Genomic DNA, 22,498 nt, shown 5'->3' with positions numbered 1-22,498 from the left:
GACCGGCTGCTAATGAGGCAATGAAGCTTCAAACTGCTTTGCCACGTAGAGACCAAGCAGGCTGTGGATATAAGCAACACTTCGGGTGTTATTGTCTCCCATCACTCCCAGATGGGACACTCGTTGCAGAGAAACAAGCTCGGGGCTTCCATTAGTCATTATCGTGAGTTAAAATTTTCACAAAAGTAAAATGTTCGTTTTTGTGGCGTATCTGTACCTTATTTTGAAGGGATGTATAAATGTTACCATAGTGACCAAAGTCAGAGCGTTTGGGCAGTGGTTGAGAGGAGATGAGTAGAGCTTGTGAGCCTTAAGTCTGATTTAGACGGAAAGATTTAAGAATTGTCGGCCGATTCTCCAAACTTCTGTGACCACAGAGCTGATAAAAGTACAACAGGTTCGATGGGTTCGTGTTCAGCCACACGGCAGGAGCAACACGAACCATTTCCAGTCACGAACATTGCGATTCCAGAAGAAAATCCACAAAACTCCCAACATAGCATATGGGAATTTAGAATAACCAAACACGGATGACGATGTGGAAGCAATAGTGATAGTTTGCGGAGTCATTTTAAGAGATAAAAGACGTAACAAAAAGAAAAGGCGGTGGATAAAAGACGACAGGAGCAGCCGCTCTATTTGCTGCGCTATGATTTGGAGGTGACTGTGTTTTTCATAGTTAACATTTTTAACTGAATAAACATAACAATGACCTTTAGATTTAATAATAAACATTTCCACATATCATCTCCGATATCCACCCGACTCTCAGTTGCGATATGTCAGCTGTTTGGGATTCCCCTCTGTTCTTATGTCACCGCACTTTATGATTGGCTACCTGTCACATTCAACAAGTTGTATTCTCGTTCCCAATCAGGGAAAACCCCACAGGCTGCGATAAAATGGCCAAGACAACGCAAATTGGGTATATTCAGGATTTAGCGGGAACACCAACATGCAGAAGCCTTATCTGACGATTCACCCCCCCCCCCTCCCCCCTACCCCTGGGCCGCAGCAAAATTTTCCAAGTCTTGGCCGGTCCGCGGTAATAAAAAGGTTGGGGACCACTGCACTAGAGCCAAAAAATCTTAAACAAAATAAAATGTGAACATTTAAAACCCTCACCTAAAATTAAAATTGTTTCACCCGGAGCCCAAGGAGGAGGGGAGGAGAGTGGAAAGGGGGAGGAGATGGAGGGGTAGATGGGCCCAGGTGAGGGGTGGGTGGGTGGTGGGGGGAAAGGGGTGTGTAGAGGGGTGTGAAAAACAGCTTACATTGATTGAACATTTAGATCGCCAGTTCTTCCCCAAACCTTGTCCTTCAGGCAAACTGACCTGCGTGTTTTCATTGCAGCAAAACCCCGTTAATCAGACATCAATTAAAATCATGTGTGCCAAATTAGGGAAATGCCTAAAGCTTGCAGGGCTTGGAGTTCCAGTGCTGAAACACATTGAATTCACTTTGACTTTACTTGAAATAATTAAGCTCGATACCACATTTGTGTCCCTCGTCTGACACAATGACTCAAGCTAACCAGGGACAGATTCCCTGGTAAGCCTCCGTGGCTCTGTGGGTAGAGCAGTTGTCTTGTGGTGGGAAGGTTGACGGTTCAATTCCAGCTCCCTCCTGCCACATGTCAATGTGCCCCCTGGGCATTTAACCCCAACTGATCTGTGCATTAAATAAATGTGTGAATGTGATGTGTAAAGTGCTTTCAGTGGTCAAAATGACTGGAAAAGTGCTATGTAAGTTTATTTACCATTTTTGAAGTAAACTAAATGATTTGAGTAAGACCGACTTAAATCTGTTATCTTAAACATATTTAATAAATTTGTTAAAAATAAATTAACAAATTGAATTGGTTAAATTTAATAAATTCAGTTGGATAAACTTAATTGAATTGCTTGTTACCTACAGAAGCAATTCAATTAAGTTGGTTCAACTATTTTCTTTTTAGAGTGTGTTTTATAGTTGATCCACCGTCAGTTGTTGACCTCAACCATACATGCAATCTTTGTGATAATAATTCAACATTGAATTAACATCTTTTGCCAACAAGCCAACAGCAAAGCAGCTGTGTGGTTGGGCCATCCCACTCATGTAAATGGTGGGGGTGGACCGCTCCACTCCTTGTAGTAAGTTGTAGATGTTTTTGTGTCAATATATATCACGCAAACAGTCAGTAAGAATTGTTATGAACTAGTAAGAAAATGTATAGAAAGGAATCAGCACCGACTATCCTCTACAGTGCTTAATTTAAAACATGATAACCCCCGCTCAATAATAAAATGCTCTGACCCAGAGCTCAGATAAGGAGGAGAGGAGGGGTGCGGCAAAACAACTGACATTGATGAGATGTTGATCAGACAAATGCATTTCAGTCATTAGATTTCAACGACAAAACAACATTGATTCAATGACACAGTTTCAAACGTTAGTTACTTGGCTAGAGGTGGATGATTGTTTGACGGTTGATCCACCGTCATTTGTCGACTTCAACCAAAAATCAACCATTAATCAGACCTCGGCATTTCAGTCATCAGATTTCAACCACAAAACAACATTGATTCAATGACACAGTTTCAACGGTTTGATTGGATGGTTGTTTGATGGTTGATCCACCGTCATTTGTCGACTTCAACCAAAAATCAACAATTCTAACTATTTTTCAACGTTGATTGAACATCGTGTGCTATCTGGGACCTTTTTTCCCTCTGTGTTGATCCACACTAATAATCCTTAAATCATCAGAGCAGCACAAGACAACTTCGACCCCATGCTTCCTGTTTGGAGCAAGTCTGGCAACAGGAAGTGCTACGTGTTTATTGGGGAATGAAAAGCATTATGGTGTGTCACACCTCCTCTCTGAAGTATGCAACTCACTGCACACACACAAACACACACGCCAGTCTGCTTTTTATTAAGACTCTCACCATGCTTCACGGTGCATGTAGACCTCATTAACATAAGTGTGGCATCTATCTGCCACCCTCATCACAGTCTCTGTGATGACTGTGCACCATGTCGGCCAGCAACACACACATATTGCCAAGTCTTTCTCTTCAGAGAGTAAAATAGCAGTTCGACTTCCACAGTCACAGTTGAATTGAATCGGTGGTTTTAAGTCCATCCACTTTGAAAGAAAGCCATCTATACTCTGCAGGGTTAAAAGGTCCGTAATGCTTAGTCATGTTTAATCTCCAGGCCCAGATTTGAAAATTCAGGAATTTGTTTTAAACAACTTCACAGTTTTCACATTATGAAACACTTTGAATATTTATTTAGTTATTTGGAAATTTCAGTGGTCAGAACATCCAGACAAACTGATCCACATGGTTAGCTGGAGAAAACACTAAAGTAGTTAAGGGTCATTTCAATATATTGCAAGCACCCAATTTTTGCTAAAAATTGGGTGCTTGCAAAAATTGGGTGCTTGTCATTGACTTGTGCTTTGTGTCATAAGTAATGACTCAATGCAACCTACTTTGAATGATTAACTGAGCGTGCTGTACTGCCTGATAACTGGAATGTGACTGAATTAAAATTATTTTTGTAAAGTGCTTTGAAATTAAATTAGTTGTGAACATAGAAACAAACTGATTTGAATAGAATATAATCATTAATACACATGCGAAATGGAAATACCTGTTTGGCTGTTGCTTACATGTGTTTAACACAATCACCACCTTACTGATAATTCTACTGATTATTCTAGAATAAGTTACCTTTCTGGATTAGATTTGCCCTCAGTCTCAGCCATTTTAATTTGCTTCTTAAAACTTATTTGTATTCGTTGGCATTTAATGGAGGCCTGATACTGTAACTTTTCTGTTGTGATGTTTTATTTTTATTTTATTGATGTTGTTGTCATCAATTTATTTTATTGTGTTATCATTTTTGTACAGCACTTTGATGCAGTTTTTACCTGTTTCTAAAAGTGCTATATAAATAAATTTGACATTGACAGTAAGAAAAAGGATATAAAATCAATAGAATTTATATCCTTTATTCTATACTGTCAATATTCTATACTGTCTATAGAATAAACAATGGGCTAGTTCTGGTCTCGGTACCTTTATTCTGACTTGTTACATGTGTGTACTGTGTGTACTGGTGCCAAAGTGTTTTAGATCTCTGCAGCAAGCAGAAACACCTAGCAATTAATAAATGACTGAATCCTGAACTGCTATTTAGTCTTCTGCAAAGACTGCTTCACCAGATAATTCCATCTCTAGCACTATGATGAGATATGAAGACATGAACCAATTAACTACTTTTGTACAAGAGTCTGGTTCTCAACATGGGCGGTACCGCCCCCCCAGGGGGCGTTCAGAGGGCGCTGGCGGACATTTTTACAAAAGGGGGCGCTGGGATGCCTTTGGGGGGCATTTGGTCGAAGGTAAACTTTACACCTTAAATACACAACAATGCCAGTTTAGACTTTGAGCAACTTGGTAAAACTGTATTGTGTAACATTAAATCATGCTTGGCTGCAATGGTATCGATGGCAGCTCTTCTTCTAGTCAGTGTCTGTTAGCTTCTGTTGGCTTCTTGGCGCAGCTCCGTTCTCCTGCTACTGGTAGCTAAAATCACGACACCCCCACTGTGTATCCCTCTGAAAAATGAACCCATTTAAATAAAGAAATCAAGAAATCCCTCCATGGGTGATACCACGATAGAGAGCGTTCATTTTATAGCGTTAACACTGGTGCTGTAAGTGGTCCGGTATGAAACGGGGGTGATAGAACAACACAGCACTTTTAAATTTCAATAATCAGAATGCAGAAATTGTTTCCGTTGTTTTAAAAGGTTTATGTCAGTCTGCCTTCTCCCCATCGATACGCTTCCCGACAGCCCTGCACCTTAGGGGGTTAAAAAAAAAAGACGTGCACATTGAGCAAAACTCTGAAACAGGAGAAGCGGGACATAAAACGGAGCGACGAACTAGATGTGAATTATGGCATAAAAACAGAGAATCCGACGCTGAACAGTGGAAATAATCAACACGTGATGTGAAACACATCATGTGTTGATTAGGCGGCACAGCAGGTGATGAGTGAATATTATTCGTCTTATAATGGATAAATGATCAAATAAATCTAGCAACAGGAAAGAAACTAAAGTGGAAATAGCAATAAACCAAGAGAGGATAATACTAATCAAATGAAACTAAATGGAAATGAATGAAGAACAAAATGCAAGAATAAACTAAGAAACTAAAGTAAATGCAGAGGAATAAACTGGTATGGCAAGACCTTTCGAGCAATAATTAATACAGAGGACAGTATGGCAAGAATAAACAGACACTATTTCCAGATAAAAGGTAAAATAATATTGTTGAAGTGCCATGGGTTTGTTGAGACCATATCTAATACTGAGAATAAATATATCTTATAGACCGTAACAGTGAAGAACTGATCACTTATTTATGTTTTTAATTGGATTTGATTTATTTATTTCTTCAATATTATTTTTCATGTCAGTGTTAATGTCATGAGGCTGATGACTCCATGACACTTTCAATTTGACTCATTAGGATTTGATTAAGAACCAGATTTGTTCTTTGTAATTTCTGTCCAGTAAAACTATCAATCTATAAAGCAATAGACAGGTCTATATAAAGATATAATCAATGTTTCTGTCTCATATTTGTATGTTATTAAAAGGATCTGGAACTTTTGTTTTTCCACTGAACGCTCTGGTTTGAACAATAAATGCCATCTTGGTGAGGTTTTATGGATGATACTCTGATGTCCCATTTTCCTGAAGGCAGCACAGAGCTGCACCACCAGAAACTGACAAACACTGAAGAGAAGAAGAGCTATGATTAATGTAGTTACAGTTCTACCCATGTTTTAATGTTGATTAAAAAGGTTGAGAAACACTGGTCTAGACCCATGAAAGCCTGTCTTCAAAGGATTCATTTTAGAAAAGTTCATGTGGAGGAACTTTGGCAGAGCTCTGTCATCTGGTCAGCCAGCTCACTGAGTGATGAAATAACTCACTTTGTTTGGCAGTGAATCAGCTATAAAAGCTACAAACATTTAAGGAAAACCTTATAGAAAAGGCATCCACTTTTTCAGTAAATCAATTGCGTTCATTCCTAAAAGAATCTAAGCCAGGATTAATTCATTTACACTCACCTGCAGTGACAGCATGAATCTGTCACAACCAAAGCATTTCACCAAAACCATCTCATCCATCTTCCTCTCCATTAGCCAGAGCTTTTTCACCCAATGCCCCCTGCAGAGAACCCACAGTTTGTCAATAGTCCCGGAGTAAATAGGGAAATGGAAAAACATTCGGTTTTAAATGAGCTTCTTATGGCAGCTGCTTCATCACTGTCACACACAGGGAGCTTCCACCCATCCATCAAAAACTCCAGATGTTAGTCCAGTTCCATCCTGATGAAAAGGAGGACACAGGCCATGTGTTGCTGTTTTCATTATACTAACTTCTGAAATTTACATGAAATTATCACGGACATGAATGTCCCACTAATTTTGATGATTTGTTTGACCCTTTCTATATTCAAGGGTAGAATTATCTTACAGAAAGCATTTTTGCAAATTATTATGAATGACAATTTTTAAAAATGGCCCACTTCTTTTCTTCAAGGTTGACAATTTTAGAAAGGTTACTGTGTCAGTTCAATGCTTGCCTACTATATCTATTCCAAAACCTCCAAGCACTTCTGATGTTACTGGGATTATGTTTTAGATCTTTACCATTCAAGTGTTTGAGCTGAGGTTGAAGATCTCCTCATGCAATGTACCAGTTCCTGTCCCACTAGCAGCAAAACACCTCCAGGGCATAATGGTGTCAGCAACATGCTCGTTAAGTGCCCCAGTGTTTGGCTTTAAACTAAAACTTGCTTATCGTTGCTGTAAAAAGTCATATTTTTCTTGCCTACGCAGTCAGCTGCAGACTGGGTTTGGAGCAGAAGCTTCTCTCTTGGTCAGGAGGCTCTCAGTCTATGATGATGTAAAACTGGCTAAAGTGTGTACTAACCCCAGTGTTTCAGGAATTTCCTGTTAATTACACTCTAAACATTTTTGTAAAATGTACATGCACCTAAATAACATCCAAACAACATGCTTATCATTAGAATCATTACATCTTATGATCTCGAATGTAGACTTGTTTTGAAATGGTTCTGTAACAGTTTCTCTCAGCTGGTGTAAATCTACAGATCTCCATACATGTAACTTGAATCCTCCACATGTGTAATATCTACACACTATTTATATAAAATAAATGTACGCGCTTCTCACCCTCCCTCCCGCTCGCTGTGTGTGATGCTGTTGTGAAAGCTCAGGGGAGTTGCCATGGCCACCAATGAGAGTGGATAAACAGTTTTCATTCTCCACCATTCTCCACCATTAGTACATCGAGCAGCATGTTCACGATGTGACTGACAGCACTGAGACCCTCCTCCTGGCTCGGACTGGTTGTTTCTGACAAAGTGATGTGTTTCTGCAGATGGCAGTAGGATTACAGGGAGGAGGCAGAGAGCTCAATTTGGTGGTAGCTTTAACAAATATGTAAAACATATTTATAAGAGTCACATACTGTAGCTTTAAGTCAGTGTACATATTTTTGTTGGGGATACCATTCAGACTCCAGGATTTAAAACCCTTAGCTTCTTAATGCAACACAACAGTGAAACCAACCAGGCCACCATGCAACCCACAGATTGTATTATTGTTTTATGAAAGAAACAATCACATGTTATTCTGCTCTGTTATGCAAATAAAAAGACTATCTACTCAGTGACTGCTACTTTCTGTTCTCTACAATCATGCAAACTCTATGGGACAACTTTATAAATGGTGTAAAAACCAGCCAATCATATGATTCCTTTAGGCTGGTGGTGTTTTGTAGTCATATGTCATGATGTTTGGTGGTGGAGATGACCAGAGTTCCAGGATAAATAAGAAGATTTACAGGTTTGGCAAAAACAGAACAAGGCATGGAGCCGGTGCAAGCCCAAAAGAAGAAACCAGCAGTGAAGAATGGAATTAAATACTGGGGGAGTGTGATTAATGACATGAAAGCCAGGTAAGTATAATTAGGTGAATGCAGAATAACTGGTGTAGAGTGCCGAGAAGGGAGACTGAGGGAAGAAGACCAACACAGCAAACACAGAAGGTGAACTAAAATACCAAAAGATATCAAATCAAAAGTACAGTACAGAGTACAGAGAACTGACTCAGAACTTTGTGGAATGGTGCCAGAGGAACTGTCTGCAGATCAACACAGGAAAAACAAGAACTCTCCTTCTGTGCCAGTGAACATTCAGGGAATGGTCATTGAGATCGTGAGGTCCTACAAGTACATGGGTGTTCACAACAACCTGGACTGGACTGACCACACAGCTGCCCTTTACAAGAAAAGACTGAGCAGACTCAGTCTTTTCTCAGACATCTCCTGAGGAGACTCAGGTCCTTCAGTGTGCGGGGGGCTCTTCTCAGGACCTTCTTTGATGTTGTGGTGGCATCAGCCATCTTCTACGGAGTGGTCTGTTGGGACAGCAGCATCTCCACTGCTGACAGGAAGAGACTGGACAAGATCCTCAGGAAATCTAGCTCTGTCCTGGGGCTAGGTCATGTTGACCCAGTGGAGGAGGTGGCAGACAGGAGAATGAGGACTAAGCTTCAGCGCATACTGGAGTACCTGTCCCACCCCTTGCACCACTCTCTGACAGCACTGAGAAGCTCCTTTACTGCCCGGCTGTGGCACCCTAAGTGCGTGAAGGAAAGATACTGCAGGTCTTTCCTTCCGGCCGCCGTCAGACTGTACAACACCTGCTGCTCTCAGTAGTTCACTACTCTCTACTACAGGCAATAAAGCTGTTTGCTTTACTCACTTATCACTGGTATACTGCTCAACTGTGTGCAATATCAAAATTCACCATGGATAACATAACTTGCCTATCTGTTACTATGTGCAATATCACAATCACTATTTCATTTATTATTTATTTACTTTTAATCTATGTATAACATCACCTATCTGCCTACCTTAACATATACACCTGGAATTTACTGATTTTTTATATTTCACACTATACTGTTTCAGTATTTCTATATTCCCTTGTATTTTTTGCATATATACTTAGATTTTTATATTTTTATATTGGTTCTGCTCTGTCCAATATAAAAATTTGCATTGCACTGCTGTAACAATGCAAATTTCCCTACTGTGGGATTAATAAAGGAATATCTTATCTTATCTTATCTTATCTTATAAGGAGAAAAGCTTAACACTGACATAAGTAAAGCAAAATGTGCAGATAGAACACAGGAGATAACCACAACAATAATGAACTAAAAATAGCAAAACCTAAATAAGAATCACAATCCAAAATGGATCAGGACACAAACCCAAATGAATGGATCATGGCCTTTATCACACTACTACTCTTGTAGTGGTGTCATAAAAAACATTGAGTCCTTCATGTGTTTTCATCATAGTTATTTGTCTCTCAGCTGGGAGCTGTGCCATGGTAACAAGGTGTTTTACCTCCTAATTTACTTTTGTTATTTTAGCGTAGACTTGAACTGTATGGCTTGAAGAAGATGGTGCACTTATTGTATTGTTTGTCTGCCAAAGTGTTGCTGGTGGTGGTTATTTTTTAACCTCTCAGTTTTCTTTTTACATTATTAGGAATTAAATATATGATGACAGGGCCAGAGGCTTTGGTCACAGCCACAATTTGCTGCTGGTGCTCAAGAGTAGGTGTGATGCTTTTTGTTTGTGGGAGGATGGGGGTGTTTGCATGTGTGTGTGTGTGTGTGCGTGCGTGCGTGCGTGCGTGTGTGTGTGTGTGCGTGCGCACGTGTGTGTGTGTGAGAGAGAGAGAACTTGTGTGTTTCTGCCACAGCCATTGATGCCCTCTAAAGTTTCATCCTTCCACAATCATTTGCCTGTTGGAAGGTGCAGCCACTCTACGGGCATCTGAAACCTGCAGCTAACAATCAAAGAGCTGTAGAAGTATAGGACAGACTTATCTAGTTACAGAGGGAAAGCAAGTGAAAGAGAGACAAAGACTGACAGTGCGAGAAAGAGAGAGTGGCAAGGAAGAGAAAGTATGTAAGAAAGAGAAAAGGACAAAAACGGTACATAGATTATTTTGGAGTATAGTTCTTCTTAAAGAGCAAATGGAATCAACTTGTGAAGATGCTTTAACCTTCCAGCCATCTTTCAGCCTCACTCACATTTCTTCTTTTATGCATTAAAACCAATTTTATCTACAATGAACTCACAGGACAAACTATTTTGTCTGACTCTGCAGGAGGACAACCATTGTCCTTGACATTTTCTTAAAATGCCACTCTTCAAATATTGCAGTGTTAACTCCAGTCCAACACCAGAGATGAAATGTTCTATCCTCTGCACAGTGTTGTTCTTGTAGCCAAGCGTTGTTTGAATGGTATGATAACTGGACAGCATCAGGTAACTTCAGTAAAGCTCCCCAAAAAATATCCAATAAAGCTGATATTATCTGCTAGGCATGTGTGTCTCCAGTTCACAAAAATAACTCAGTTTAATTTATTAAAAGGTTGTCATTATTATACCTATGGTCTAACTGAGTATAGTCAGCACAGTACAGTACAAATTCAGCCTAGTTTCCATTGTGTTTGTACAGCACCACTTCCCAACATGAATCAAGACACTTTCCAAGACAAACAGCTTCATATTTTATCTGATACACAATTATCGGTCCAGTTCACAACATTTCAATGCAGTCATATATACAGATCCTTTTAGAAACAATTCTCTCAATCTTGTTTATGATGATGGATTCAGTTGAGTTGATCATGTCATGAAGCTGTTGCCTCATCCTGAGAAAGCATGTGATGACAGTAGACAGGAAGCTCTCACTGTTTCACAGGAGGAAATTTCCACTAAAACCTGGCTTTGCTCAATCAGCCATCTCCTGACCGAGGCTGATAAACAGGAAGTAGTCACAGAAAAAAAGGGAAAAAAAAGCTCTGGTTCACTGGTACAGAACGGCAAATGAACAAAGCTATTTAAAGGAGACAAATCTGCTACCAATAAAGCTCTAACAATGTAATACTGTCTTTCTGCAGTATTAGAGCATTGTGCTTTACATGGCCTGAAACGTCACAGAGAGTAGAACTGATCCTCACCCAGATGTGTGCCTGATCTATTAAAATAAAATCCAGTTTATGGGTTTTGTGAAATTTGCATCAAATTACTGTGTTAATAAAAAATGACATAATAAAACTGCATTCTGATAGAAATGTGAATCGTATCACTTTGTTTTTTTTTCCTTCTCATGTGAATGAATCAAATTGTTGGCAGTGTACTGAGACACATATCATATCAACCATTAACCAGAGACACAAAACCCTTTTATATATGATGAGTGTGGGGAGTGTGGCCTCTCGATATCAACCTGAAGACATTTACATCACATGCCTGTTTGACCTATGAGGCTGTGGCAGCTTTGGAAGGCTCCAGAGACAATCTGAGCCATGTTGGATGTTTTTTTTCACCTTCCTATTTTTCTTGTAGGTGCAGCAGATGGCAGAAACTCTTTTGTGCTTCTGGACTCATCATAGACTGATGTTTAAGCTCCGTCTTCACACAGTTTCATCACCGTGGTGAAACTTTGGTTTCTTGACATAACAAAAACCCAAGTGAGCATTTACTAATCTTCTAATATTTTTTTCCTGTTCTGCTCTCCCAGAAACCTGACTGCCAGAACCTTCCCCTGAACATCTCAACCAATGGGACAAATAAAATTCTTGTGATAATGCTGAGCCAGGTCCACTTTACTCACTTGCCTGCTCACTCTCCAGGCCAGTGCAGGCTTGGACCTGCTTCCACAGAACCTTGAACCCTCACAGATTTTTACCTAAAGAAACCTCTTGGGGTCACTCCCCTGAGTTCTGCTATTCTTAAGTTATTTGAGATTTAATTAAAAGTTTAAAATACATTCCATTCACTAATATTATGACAATCTTGCTGGGTTGGATAATTACCCCCTCCATGTTTCATTTCCATAATCGGTACTGCTCCTTCTCAAGGTCTAATGAACGAGGGGCTGGGATGTGGTGTAAGTTATTTCCTTCCCTCAGGAAACATTCCCTCTATGAGATGGCATTTTGTACTGTACTAGTACACTGGTACAGTACAAAAAATGAATTTGGCGACCTTTAATCACTTTCCAAAGCATTAATGTCAGAATAGTGGAGCCTCAACAAAGCAAAGTGATAAGACAAACCTGTCTCACTTTGTTGCTGAGAGGTCTGCTTAGGTTATGTCAAGTGCAATCACATCAACACGTGTCTTGACTGAACTAAGAGCCTGGAACAAATTTTTCTCACTGCTAGCATTGCCCTTGGAGAAAGATCCTCCCTCTCATTAAATAGAAAGAAAAGATGGCTTCACTCTCTAAATAACATGAGAATGTGGTGGAAAAATGAAAGGTGGTAAGTTGTCTAGATAAAGATTTCTATTGATGCCCAAATGTTTTTGACAGTTTTTCTTGGGCTCAGTAAAGAGAAGCTATGGCAAACTAAATAGCTTTGAGTCTGTGAATTTGCAGCTTTGACGGGTAGTCTATTACTGAGGAAACACAAAGACGTGAGAAAAACAATCCTGCGAGCACAAGCTCTCTCCTAAGGGCAATTTAGAATCACCAATTAACCTAACATGCTTGCTCTTGAACTGTGGGAACAAGACGGATTTCCTGTAGGAAACCTTCATGTGCACGGGGACAACATGTTAAGTCCACACAGAAAGGCCCCAGCTGAGGCTCAAACCACAGGCCTTGTGTGAAAATGTCCCAGTGCCAACCACACTGTCCAGAAACAAAAACTAAAACTATGAAAAAAATCTCAATTGTTTAAAACAGGCAAACTTATAAGAAAATCAACCGACCAGTTTGACAAACTGAAAAAGGGCGAGGGAAAGAAAGCAGACAGCAAACACAAGAGGGTCAGGGAGCTGTGTGTGTGTGTGTGTGTGTGTGTGTGTGCGTGCGCGCGCGCGCGCGCGCGCGTGCGTGGGGGGGGGGGTGGGGGGGGGGGGGGGGTGCTAAAATAGTTGCTGATTTGTTTGCTATGTGCTGGAACTGTACTGGACTTCTTTCTGAAGAGTCTGACAAGCAGGTGAGATCAAAGTCCTGGGGACAAAAGAGGCTCTGCAGCGATTTGTCAGGAGACGAGAGGCAGCGGCTGGATTCAGCCCTCTGATCACCGCTTCACTAAAGAAATCTGTCCATGAGAAAAAGTACAGCAGAAAGGGTTCAAAGGTCATTTTGATTTGCTCTGGATTACTGGTACCTCCTTTTCCCTCCATTAAAAGAGGGAGCCAAGAAAAGGGCCTTGCTAATAACATTTGTATTATTGCAGAAAAGAAACCCTTTTGTGCTAAGAGGGGTTTTGAGAGTTGGTAGTGGGGGAGAATTTTGGGGAGGTCAATTAAAAAAGGAGCTCTGAAAAATCCTTGCTTTCATTCATGATTGGAGAAAAAAAGGAGAAAAAGTTCAAATGTATGCTTTTGGGTTTTGTGTCAGAGCACTTCATGTGGTTTGGTATTGATTCATTTTTCAAGAGTGTAATGACAAAGGAAATGGTTGGAAACTTCTAAGCTGAATGAATTGGATGTTTTAAAGCATTTAAAAAAATCAAATTTCTTGTGAGCGCAGCTTCAAACATCCCCAACGTGAACTAGAGACATGATCGGATGTGATCTCTGTTTGGGAGGTGGTCTGGATGCAAGTGTGCAGTGTAATGTGAAGTCGAATGGCTCCTGGCTTCAATGAAGGGCCAATTAGTCAACTTTGTATTGTGAAGGTAACAGGACAAAGATCCCAAACAGAGCTGATTTGTCTTTGGCAAACAATTTGAAAGGTTGGGAAATCAGTAACCAGGTCAGGGAATCAAACAGCTGCTCTGATCGTCTCCTCACACACTGAGGCACAGCGCAACGTGCTCACATATTTTCAAAATGCACTTGTCTTATTTTTGCTTCCAACTCCCGATATCGCAAAATGCTCATTAAAATTATTGTGTTGAAGTTGCGCTAAAATATAATGTTAACAGTTTACTGGAGAGTGGACAATCTTTAATAAATTATGGTATTCATAAATTGGAAATAATTTATTTTCCATGTTCTGGGTGCATGTCATCATGTCATATTAATGTTGGCCTTTTAGTCTTTCTTGAACCACCAGAGGGAAGTGATCATGGATCGACTTCAACAACCTGAAAAACTACCCAGCAGCTCTGGCTGTAGTCTTCACATCCCTATGGCAGCAGCTCTGCCTTTTTTATGATTTCCTGTCTGTCAGCTTTACATGCCCCTCTGGTGTGTTTCAACATCTCACTCGTATGGCATGGTGGTCTAAATTGAACAGCCCAAAGGCCTGAGAAAAAGACAGAGGATCTTGCATTTGGCTTTCATCCTATGTCAGCTTTTAGACTGTATGATGGCAAACGTCAAAGTGGAGCTAAAGTTGCTGTTTTGTTGTAATCCTGATTACAAGCGATGTTTAAGGTCTTGTCCTCCTCTTACGTTTTGCCGTATAACACTCACACGCACACACACACAGACACGCACGCGCACGCACACACACGCACACACACACACACACACACACCCACACACACACTCTTTCTGTTGTTAAAAAGGAAGACATACACGTGAGCGTATGCTTCACAAATTGAGAGCGCTTGCCTGGCCTATTGCTGGGAGGCTTTGTGGGCGGCGTGTAGGGGAGCATAATTAAAATAGTTTCTGGGAGAAACAGCACACCACATCTGAGGTTCCACCCTTTTCAGCATTTGACCACATCAAGGCCATCTCGCTTAGAAATGGCCACCAGAACAACCACTGATACACACGGCCTGGCTGATGTTTTGGTGTGTTGTCTGACTTGAGAGGGGTTTTGGAGGCATAAAGTCCATTTGTAATTAAAAGAGCAGATTTTTTTCCTGATCATCAGGATAAATTAAGTGACAGAGGCAACTAGCTGGGTGATGTATGGGAGGGGAAGACAAATTAACCGTCTGCTCTCTGGGGGATTCTCAGCAGAGGCCTTCATAGCAGCAATGGAGTAGCGCCAAAGGGCAGAGAGATTTGTAGAAGATGGTGCTAATTACCAGAATGCAAACCATAATGTGACCAAGATGGAAGCAATTTAGGCAGTAGTCATTTAGCCTGCTGCTCTTCCGCCCACCGGCTGCTGCCTAGCCAGAGCTGGGGCATTGGGTTGGGAAAAGTCTGGGAGATGCTGTTGGTGAGTATAACGACTAAGGCTTGGGGAGGAGGTTCTGCAGAGTGAGGAGCGGACAGGGAACCTTGTGACACAAAACGAATTTGTCTTTTCTTCCCAGAAACGGCTTTTAATAATGGCAGAAAAAGGTAACAGGTCAGGAGGAGCCTATAAATATTAAGGAGCAAAGAAGATGGGAAACTTGACAAAGGTTACTTCACTTCTGGAAGCTGTGGATCGGATTCTGTACATCAAGTACCAGCAGCAGATGCTCCTACTCTGTTTAGGATGAACAAGTGCATCAGGTTCAACATTCTAAGCTCTACAGAGTAAAGCTGAGGATGGGTGACTTTAAAAAGACCCAAGAGACACAAAGGTTCACTTTTCATTTTGCTGAGTTTTGAGATGAAAGAAGGTCCCAGCAGCTGAGTTCTTCCTCACCTGCTGCAGTGGCTGGCGCAGGCTCAGACTGCCTGTATAATTTGGGATGTCTAATTTGCTCTTTTAGGATATTTAAGAAGAGGAGTTCAGAGAGGAGAGCTGTTTCGCACTTTGCCACTATGTAATTTTATCCATGCCGCTGTCTCTCACTTCACACAGGGCTAATACCTTTTGCCTCCCCTCTCCTTTGTATCAATTGGTCGAAGTTCAGCCTATTGTCGCCACAAGCTTCTTTTATATCTGCACTCAGTCTGAGGCGAGGCTCTCAGTCAGCTTCACACGAGGGCTTTCCTGCAGGAGAGGCAAGGAGGATCCCAACCCGGGGGCCGGCTGTGCTGTCAGAGCTGCCCGTGGGGCTTGGATGTACACCGGGGCTGGAGTTCTCCAGCTTTAGGGGTCCGACACGTACATGGGACCCGGAGGGCTGGCCGGGTGTTATCCGAATTTTTGCAACAATCGTTCTCCGCCGACCATGCCACAATGCTGATGATTCATCTGCTGGTGTTGGTGAGCCTGCTGGATCCCGTTTGGCCCCGGGCCCGTTGCTCGCCTAGCCAGGGTTGTGACCCCCGGCAGCGGAGAGACGCCGGGGGCCGCGGAGGAGTGTATGAGCACCTCGGAGGAGCGCCGAGGCGCAGGAAACTTTACTGCGCTACCAAATATCATCTACAGATCCATCCTAACGGGAGGATTGATGGATCACTGGAGGAGAATAATCCGTTCAGTGAGTAGCTTTTTTTCTGTTTTTACAAACAATACATAACTTTTAGAAGCTTAAGTGGATCATTACAAACCCGAGGAGACCTGGGCTCACGTTTGGGAAGAACTTCAAGATTTGGAGGAAATTAAGAGGAACATTTTTATCGGGCTAAATTTAAACGCCATCTTTCTTCATCTCTTTCTTACTTACTTACTTACTTTCTATTTTTTTCTTGCTTTCATTATGTATTTTAGGCTTGAATCTGCATTACTCACAGAAATGATTCGTGTGATTTAGTGATCCATCTAAGTGTGTTCGCGGCTACTCGGAGCTCCTCGCTCAGGCTGAAATTTGCCGACATACAGGTTGATCTCCGGGTACCGGGAAGCAGCATTAGCATAAAGTGGATGTATTTATCTAATGAGAGCCTGTTGAAGCCTTTCTGCGGCGCTCAATGCGTCAATAAACGGAACGGACCCCCATGATGAGGCTTCCGCAAGAAATCAATTTTAACAGCACAGAAAAAAATTGTTCGTTGCTTATTTATGTTTGATGTAAACGGTAGAGCTGCACTAGGTATGGAAAATATGACTTCAAGTTTACCTTTAATATTTCTGTTTTTCTGCAGGCATCATGGAGATCACAGCAGTGGATGTGGGTGTCGTGGCCATAAAAGGGCTTTTCTCAGGCAAATATCTAGCCATGAACGATAAAGGAAGGCTGTACGCCTCGGTCAGTACACAATTACAGCCTGTCTTTCTACTGTTTATGTCCCAGAGATCATGAACCACAACTTTGTTTTACACCAAATGTAGGTGGTTAATTTATTTCCGCTCTACTCTGAGAAACATAAATGATTATAACATACAGATATTAACAAAAAATACTTAAAAAAAATGAAAATTACTCTAATTCCCCATTTTATTAGTTAAGACAAATAAATATTCACACTATTCAGCTTTCTGTCACGAGTCACTGTGTCCTCCTCAGCTTCACTGCAGCACATTTAGGACAACAGTTCAAAAATGTTTTCACATAAGTCAAAACATTTAGTATTAAATGAAGTTAAAACTGAGTGAGTTTGTTTTATTTGCAGTCAACTTTTTAGTTTATAAGAAACCTTGAAGGAGAAAAACAAAAACACGGTTAATCCTCCAAAAATCTTGGTCACTCCTTTTCCCCTCTTCCTTTCCCCAGGAGGTTTTCAACAAGGAGTGTGAATTTGTGGAACGAATCCATGAGTTGGGGTACAACACTTATGCATCGCGACAACACTTCACAGAGCAACCCCTGTCACCCGGAACAGGCAGCAGCAGCAAGCGTCGGGCCACTGTCAGGAGGCAATGGTACATCTCCATCAACGGGAAAGGGCGGCCACGGCGAGGCTTTAAAACTCGGAGCACTGATAAAGCCTCACTATTCTTGCCTCGGGTGCTGGGCAACAAGGACCATGAGATGGTTAGAAAGCTGAGGGACATTCAAGGTGCCCAGCACACGCATCATCAGCAGGGTCGGCGTGGTGAACGCCGGAGACGCCGGCATCGTGATAGGAAAGGTTGAGGTTGACAGCCTGATGAGTCAGCAGACTTTTAGAGGTGAGGTTGGATTTCATCTCCCTCTGCTACAACTCATCTACACGGATCCTTGATCTCGGCACATACTGCAGCTTGACTGCAAGGAAGGATGTGAGAAAATGTCTTGGATCCCAAATTCTGGATTGATGGAAGTTCTTGTTGGTGTACAGAGTTAAAGGGTACAATCAATAAGGAAGGGAAACTCAAAGGGAAAGGGAAGGGAAACTCAAAACCAGTAACACCAAAGTGTTTCTGGTTTTTACACCTTTCTAAAACCTGCCGCTCTCTGGAGACTCTGGCCTACAACTCCACTGCTGTATAATCCTCTGATAACTGATGTCCGATTTCTTACAAATGCAACTGTCAGGTAAACAAATGTTATAAGATTGTTGTAATATCCATCCTATTTTGTATATACAAGCCTCATCCATCAACTACCCTCAGAGCATATGTTCAGCTGGTCTGTACAGCAGCATATAAGCTTTATGTTTGTCAGAATCCAAGTACTATTTCCCGATTGTTAAGTGCTATTAATCATTATGGAAGCTGAAGAGGGGACTGTACATGGAGAAGCACTTTTTGTCAGATTCACATTAAGAAGAATAAGGAAATCAGCTTGAGGCACGAGCATCTGCAATGTTCTTTCAATGTGATAGTCTACTGTGTGTAAACTGAAAGAAGTACTTTGTATATTTCACAAATGATATGAATATTTATTTGCGGTCTGAGATGTAAGTTATTGATAAGACTATTTCTGCATTTTACCAATATGGATGTTGTTTCAGTTTTCACTTGCTGCCTGGTTCCAACATAAAAAAACATAATGGTACTGACCCAAAGAAGGAAAAAAAAAAAACAACTGTGTGCGAGTGTGTGTGTAGTCTTCCTCTAGTAAACGTGTGTGTTGTAAGCACTGATTCTGATATTCTTCCCCTGTTAAAATCAGAAGTCATTAATAGTTATTGTGTTTCTGGTGAAAATGTTTCTTTGTTAAAGTTTAAAGTTATAATAATAAAATCAGTAATAACAACAACAACAATAATAATAATAATAATAATAATAATAATAATAATAATAATAATAATAATAATAATCATTATTATTATTATTATTATTATTATTATTATTATTATTATTATTATTATTATTTATTATTACTGATTTTATTTATAATGGTCAATAAATCCCATTGCCATCTCATAGAGGACATTCACACACTGATGATGGTTGGCTACCGGATTGTAGTGATTGTTGGCAAAATGTTGAGGTATTCAAAAAGAAAAGTTCATTAAATTACAGGAATTATCATTATAATATTTATATATTTGAAACTGAAAATGAAGACAAACTAATACCTGTGGCTAAATTGTCAATTTATTCTAATGGAGAAGTCTGTTGCTGTCTTATGGCCAAATGAAGAGGAAGTCCATCTTTCCTGCTAATATCCGCCTCCTCCTGCAGTCGCTCTTTCACCGTAAGATGCTGAGTACAACCTGCAGTCATCAGTAGTATAATTCACCACAAGCAGCAGCACGACTCATTTGAAGTTCAGGTTTTGCCCTGCCTCTTTCCCATCTATAGGCAGCGGCATATAAAACCTTGTCATCCTATACCTGCAGGCAGGGGAGGCTTCCTGGCCAGAACAAAAGTTCCTCCCAGGGGGAGCCTGGGAAGCTATGCCGCCTGAGACTTTAAGGCAGTTTTTTGAAAAGCCGACCAAAAGCTGCAGTTGATAAACAAGGCTGGCCCTCCTGAAAGCAGAAACGGTATCATACAGAGTGTTACACCTTGCTGCTGCACCTTGTTATGAATGCCACACTCTAGTATTACTCTGCAGGAATGCAGCACTTGAGAGAGGTTAGGGCCTTTTGTGGCCTGTGTCTGAAAGCCATCTGTTTCACTGGCATTTGTCTTCTGAATCTCTTCCTACATGATGTCTTCTTTCATCATATTAGCAGAGTAAATCCTTCAGAGTAAGATTTATTAGATTTATAATGACTAATAACTAGTTAGCTAATTCTGAGCTGAAAGATCTCAAAGAGAAATCAATTGGCATAATGTGAATGGACAGGCTCTCTAAGCAGAAAGTTAGTGGCTTTTAGGGAGCTTCAGCAAATGTCTTATTTTTATCAGATGAACAACATTAAACCAACCAGTCATTCCTTAAATTAGTTTTTTATTCTAATGAAATGTCTACGTAAAAAAGAGATCACTGATTGAAATAGTTTTCTTGTTTCCAGTCAACCTGACTAACAACTATTCTCATCATGATCATTATTTTATATCTATAACAATTGTTTTGCTTTCAAATAATGACGCAAATGTTTGATCAAAAATCCCATCTGTAAGCACAGAACCTCATCCAGAACCTGAAATGCTGAGCAGTAAATGAGAATGGAACCATTGATTTGGAAACAGTGACATCTACAGGTGGAAACCATCTCGTCTTTCATTTCATTCTGTAATTTTACGTTTTTCTTAGTTTACAAATTAACTTTTTACCTTTTCTGTTTTAAATTGGTTTTCAACTCGGCATAGAGTAACTAAATAAGAGCTCAATTTACATTGAATTTGGTCAACATTTACTAAAAACTGGAATGTTTCCAGACACAACTCTTGGATTTTATAAATGAAGATGAAATCTCTAAATAAAAATACCATGGCCAGAATTTCAACATAAATGCAACAGTAATGCACTATGGAATTTTTTTTTCAATATCAACATATTAAATTTATTCAAATCCAGCTTTGGAAAATAATACATTTCAATCAAGTCAGCAGTTGTTCTGAAATATTAACATTTGAACAAACATAAATTCCAAAGCCAGTTGTCCTAAATCTGCCTTGTATAGGCTTCCTTTTTTGTGATGAACAAACAAGAGAGTGAATGAATGCATGCACTGAATGCGGAGACATTTTAAGCTCCAAATTGCAGCTGCCACCCTGTGAAATCCAAAACCCCTAACCCTTGGCGTAATTCATTGCGTACCTGCAACCTGAAACCAGAATGACGTTAGTGCAACATAAACAGAAAATAAAGCTGGACATAACTTATAAATCTTTGCTTGGCTGAATGGTGGATATCTTAACTCACTTCATTTCATTGTGAATAAAAGAGTTTACAGAACCATGGACAGCGACGGCCCTGCCTGTCTACACTGCTCAAAGATTTCTTGAAAGTCCTGGAAATGGAAAGAGCCACATTACTCTGGGGCTCCATCATTTACCTAGGAGGTATCTGTGACTGACTGTATATCTGATATAACCCCTTAGAGAACTGATGGATTTTCAGCCAGGTGTTACAGCAAACCAAGAATCCAAACTTCTCTAGAGAGTTTTATGGCGTGCCATCCCCTTTCCTTGACATGACAAAGTCCAGTAGCAGCTATTCCAGTGCTCTATTGTCCAGCGACCTGCATTCTGAACATGCAGCAGTCAAGCAACCCATCAGCTAAGCTCAGAGGTTTGGCCAAATGCTTGTTCTTGAGGATTAGTGTTCCATGTTATGGAATGTGAATGGTTCCAGCTCTTCAGGCCCTGAAAAATTGGGCCTCGCTTTAGCCCGTTTTCTTTTGGTCCTCTGCGCTGGCTTCCTGGTTGGTTTACTGGTATTTCTAGGCCAACATAACCCATGCTGAGGCACCTCATGACAACCTCAAACATTTGTGTTCATGCAGTTTTGTAGCCTGCAAAGAAGCAATGCAGTCATACCTTTCAGAGCAGTCAAATGTGAATAAGAGAAAACAGTTCATGCATGGTCACTGAGGAGAAAGACAGAGCCAGAGCAGAGATCAGAGATTCAGAAAATCCAGCATACCCGCTCCTCAGTCATAGTCAGTGAAATGTATTCTGATTAGGCCTGCTTATAAGAATAAAAGAACCTTTTGAAAATAAAGATTTTTAAGCAGATATTAAGCATATTTTCATAAGCCCACATGTAAAAAAAGAATGTTGGTCTCGCACAACTTTTTAATGTTAAAGTCATGTTTTAGCAACATGTAAGCAAAAAAAAATCTTAATAATTACCATAAATTAAGACTCGAAACAATCCATCTGTGGGGAATTCTTCTAATGTGTTTCACTTTAGGCAAGGTAAGGTTGTTTGTATGGTATCCTCAGAACAAGGTAGATAAACTTGCTTTACATGATGAAAACAACAAGCAAGCAACAAACATGCAAGCTCTCACATGTCATGGCTGAAATCAGCAGTGTGCAGGATCAGTTGCAGCTGTCTGATTCGTTAACAGACCTGTGAAGAAGCTGCTGCAGTAATCAATGCAACCAAAGATAAACGATGAGTTTCTCTCTTGGTGGGACATTAGTCCTCTAATCCTAAAAATGTTCCTCAGAAGGCTGACTTCTTCATTTTTTTACATGTCTCTGAAGTGAATCAAATTACAATTAACCTGTTAATAATATTGTAATTCATTGGATATGACTGAATATATAGAGCTCGTAAAATAATTAGTCCCAGAACTGGGGATGATCAATATTCAGTTGTTTGGATGTGTGTGTGGGTGCGTGTGTGCG

General features: G+C 40.5%; 1 protein-coding gene and 1 long non-coding RNA gene across 3 annotated transcripts in view; one reads left to right on the top strand and one right to left on the bottom strand.

The window, feature by feature from the left end:
• Nucleotides 1-22,218, bottom strand: part of LOC103462293 (uncharacterized) — a 25,677-nt gene extending 3,459 nt beyond the window's left edge. The window contains exons 1-3 of the long non-coding RNA XR_001776438.1: nucleotides 22,156-22,218; nucleotides 21,680-21,729; nucleotides 6,144-6,243 (exon numbers count right to left, since the gene is read on the bottom strand). This is a non-coding gene — a long non-coding RNA (uncharacterized LOC103462293). The remainder of the gene's footprint in view (nucleotides 1-6,143; nucleotides 6,244-21,679; nucleotides 21,730-22,155) is intronic.
• Nucleotides 14,887-18,964, top strand: fgf3 (fibroblast growth factor 3). 2 transcript variants are annotated; one of them, XM_008404978.2, is made up of 4 exons: nucleotides 14,887-15,277; nucleotides 15,375-16,418; nucleotides 17,023-17,126; nucleotides 17,592-18,964. In XM_008404978.2, exons 2-4 carry the CDS (start codon nucleotides 16,175-16,177, stop codon nucleotides 17,952-17,954), a joined length of 711 nt encoding a protein of 236 aa, XP_008403200.1. In that variant the 5' UTR covers nucleotides 14,887-15,277; nucleotides 15,375-16,174; the 3' UTR covers nucleotides 17,955-18,964. The 2 variants fall into 2 exon arrangements, with proteins under 2 accessions (XP_008403200.1, XP_017159391.1); XM_017303902.1 differs by lacking the exon at nucleotides 14,887-15,277 and having other exon boundaries at nucleotides 15,302-16,418.
• Nucleotides 22,219-22,498: the final 280 nt, after the last annotated feature.

The sequence above is a fragment of the Poecilia reticulata genome, linkage group LG3 (genome assembly GCF_000633615.1).
Source record: "Poecilia reticulata strain Guanapo linkage group LG3, Guppy_female_1.0+MT, whole genome shotgun sequence".
Lineage (NCBI taxonomy): Eukaryota > Metazoa > Chordata > Actinopteri > Cyprinodontiformes > Poeciliidae > Poecilia > Poecilia reticulata.
The sequence above is the reverse complement of the archived record's forward strand: the minus strand, read 5'-3'. Positions and strand labels throughout refer to the sequence as shown.

Bases quoted from the DNA above. Each gene is read 5' to 3' on its own strand.
- fgf3 (XM_008404978.2), top strand. From the start codon at position 16,175: ATGCTGATGATTCATCTGCTGGTGTTGGTGAGCCTGCTGGATCCCGTT. The intron at 16,419-17,022 runs GTGAGTAGCTTT...GTTTTTCTGCAG, and splicing joins GGAGGAGAATAATCCGTTCA to GCATCATGGAGATCACAGCA. The intron at 17,127-17,591 runs GTCAGTACACAA...TCCTTTCCCCAG, and splicing joins AAGGAAGGCTGTACGCCTCG to GAGGTTTTCAACAAGGAGTG.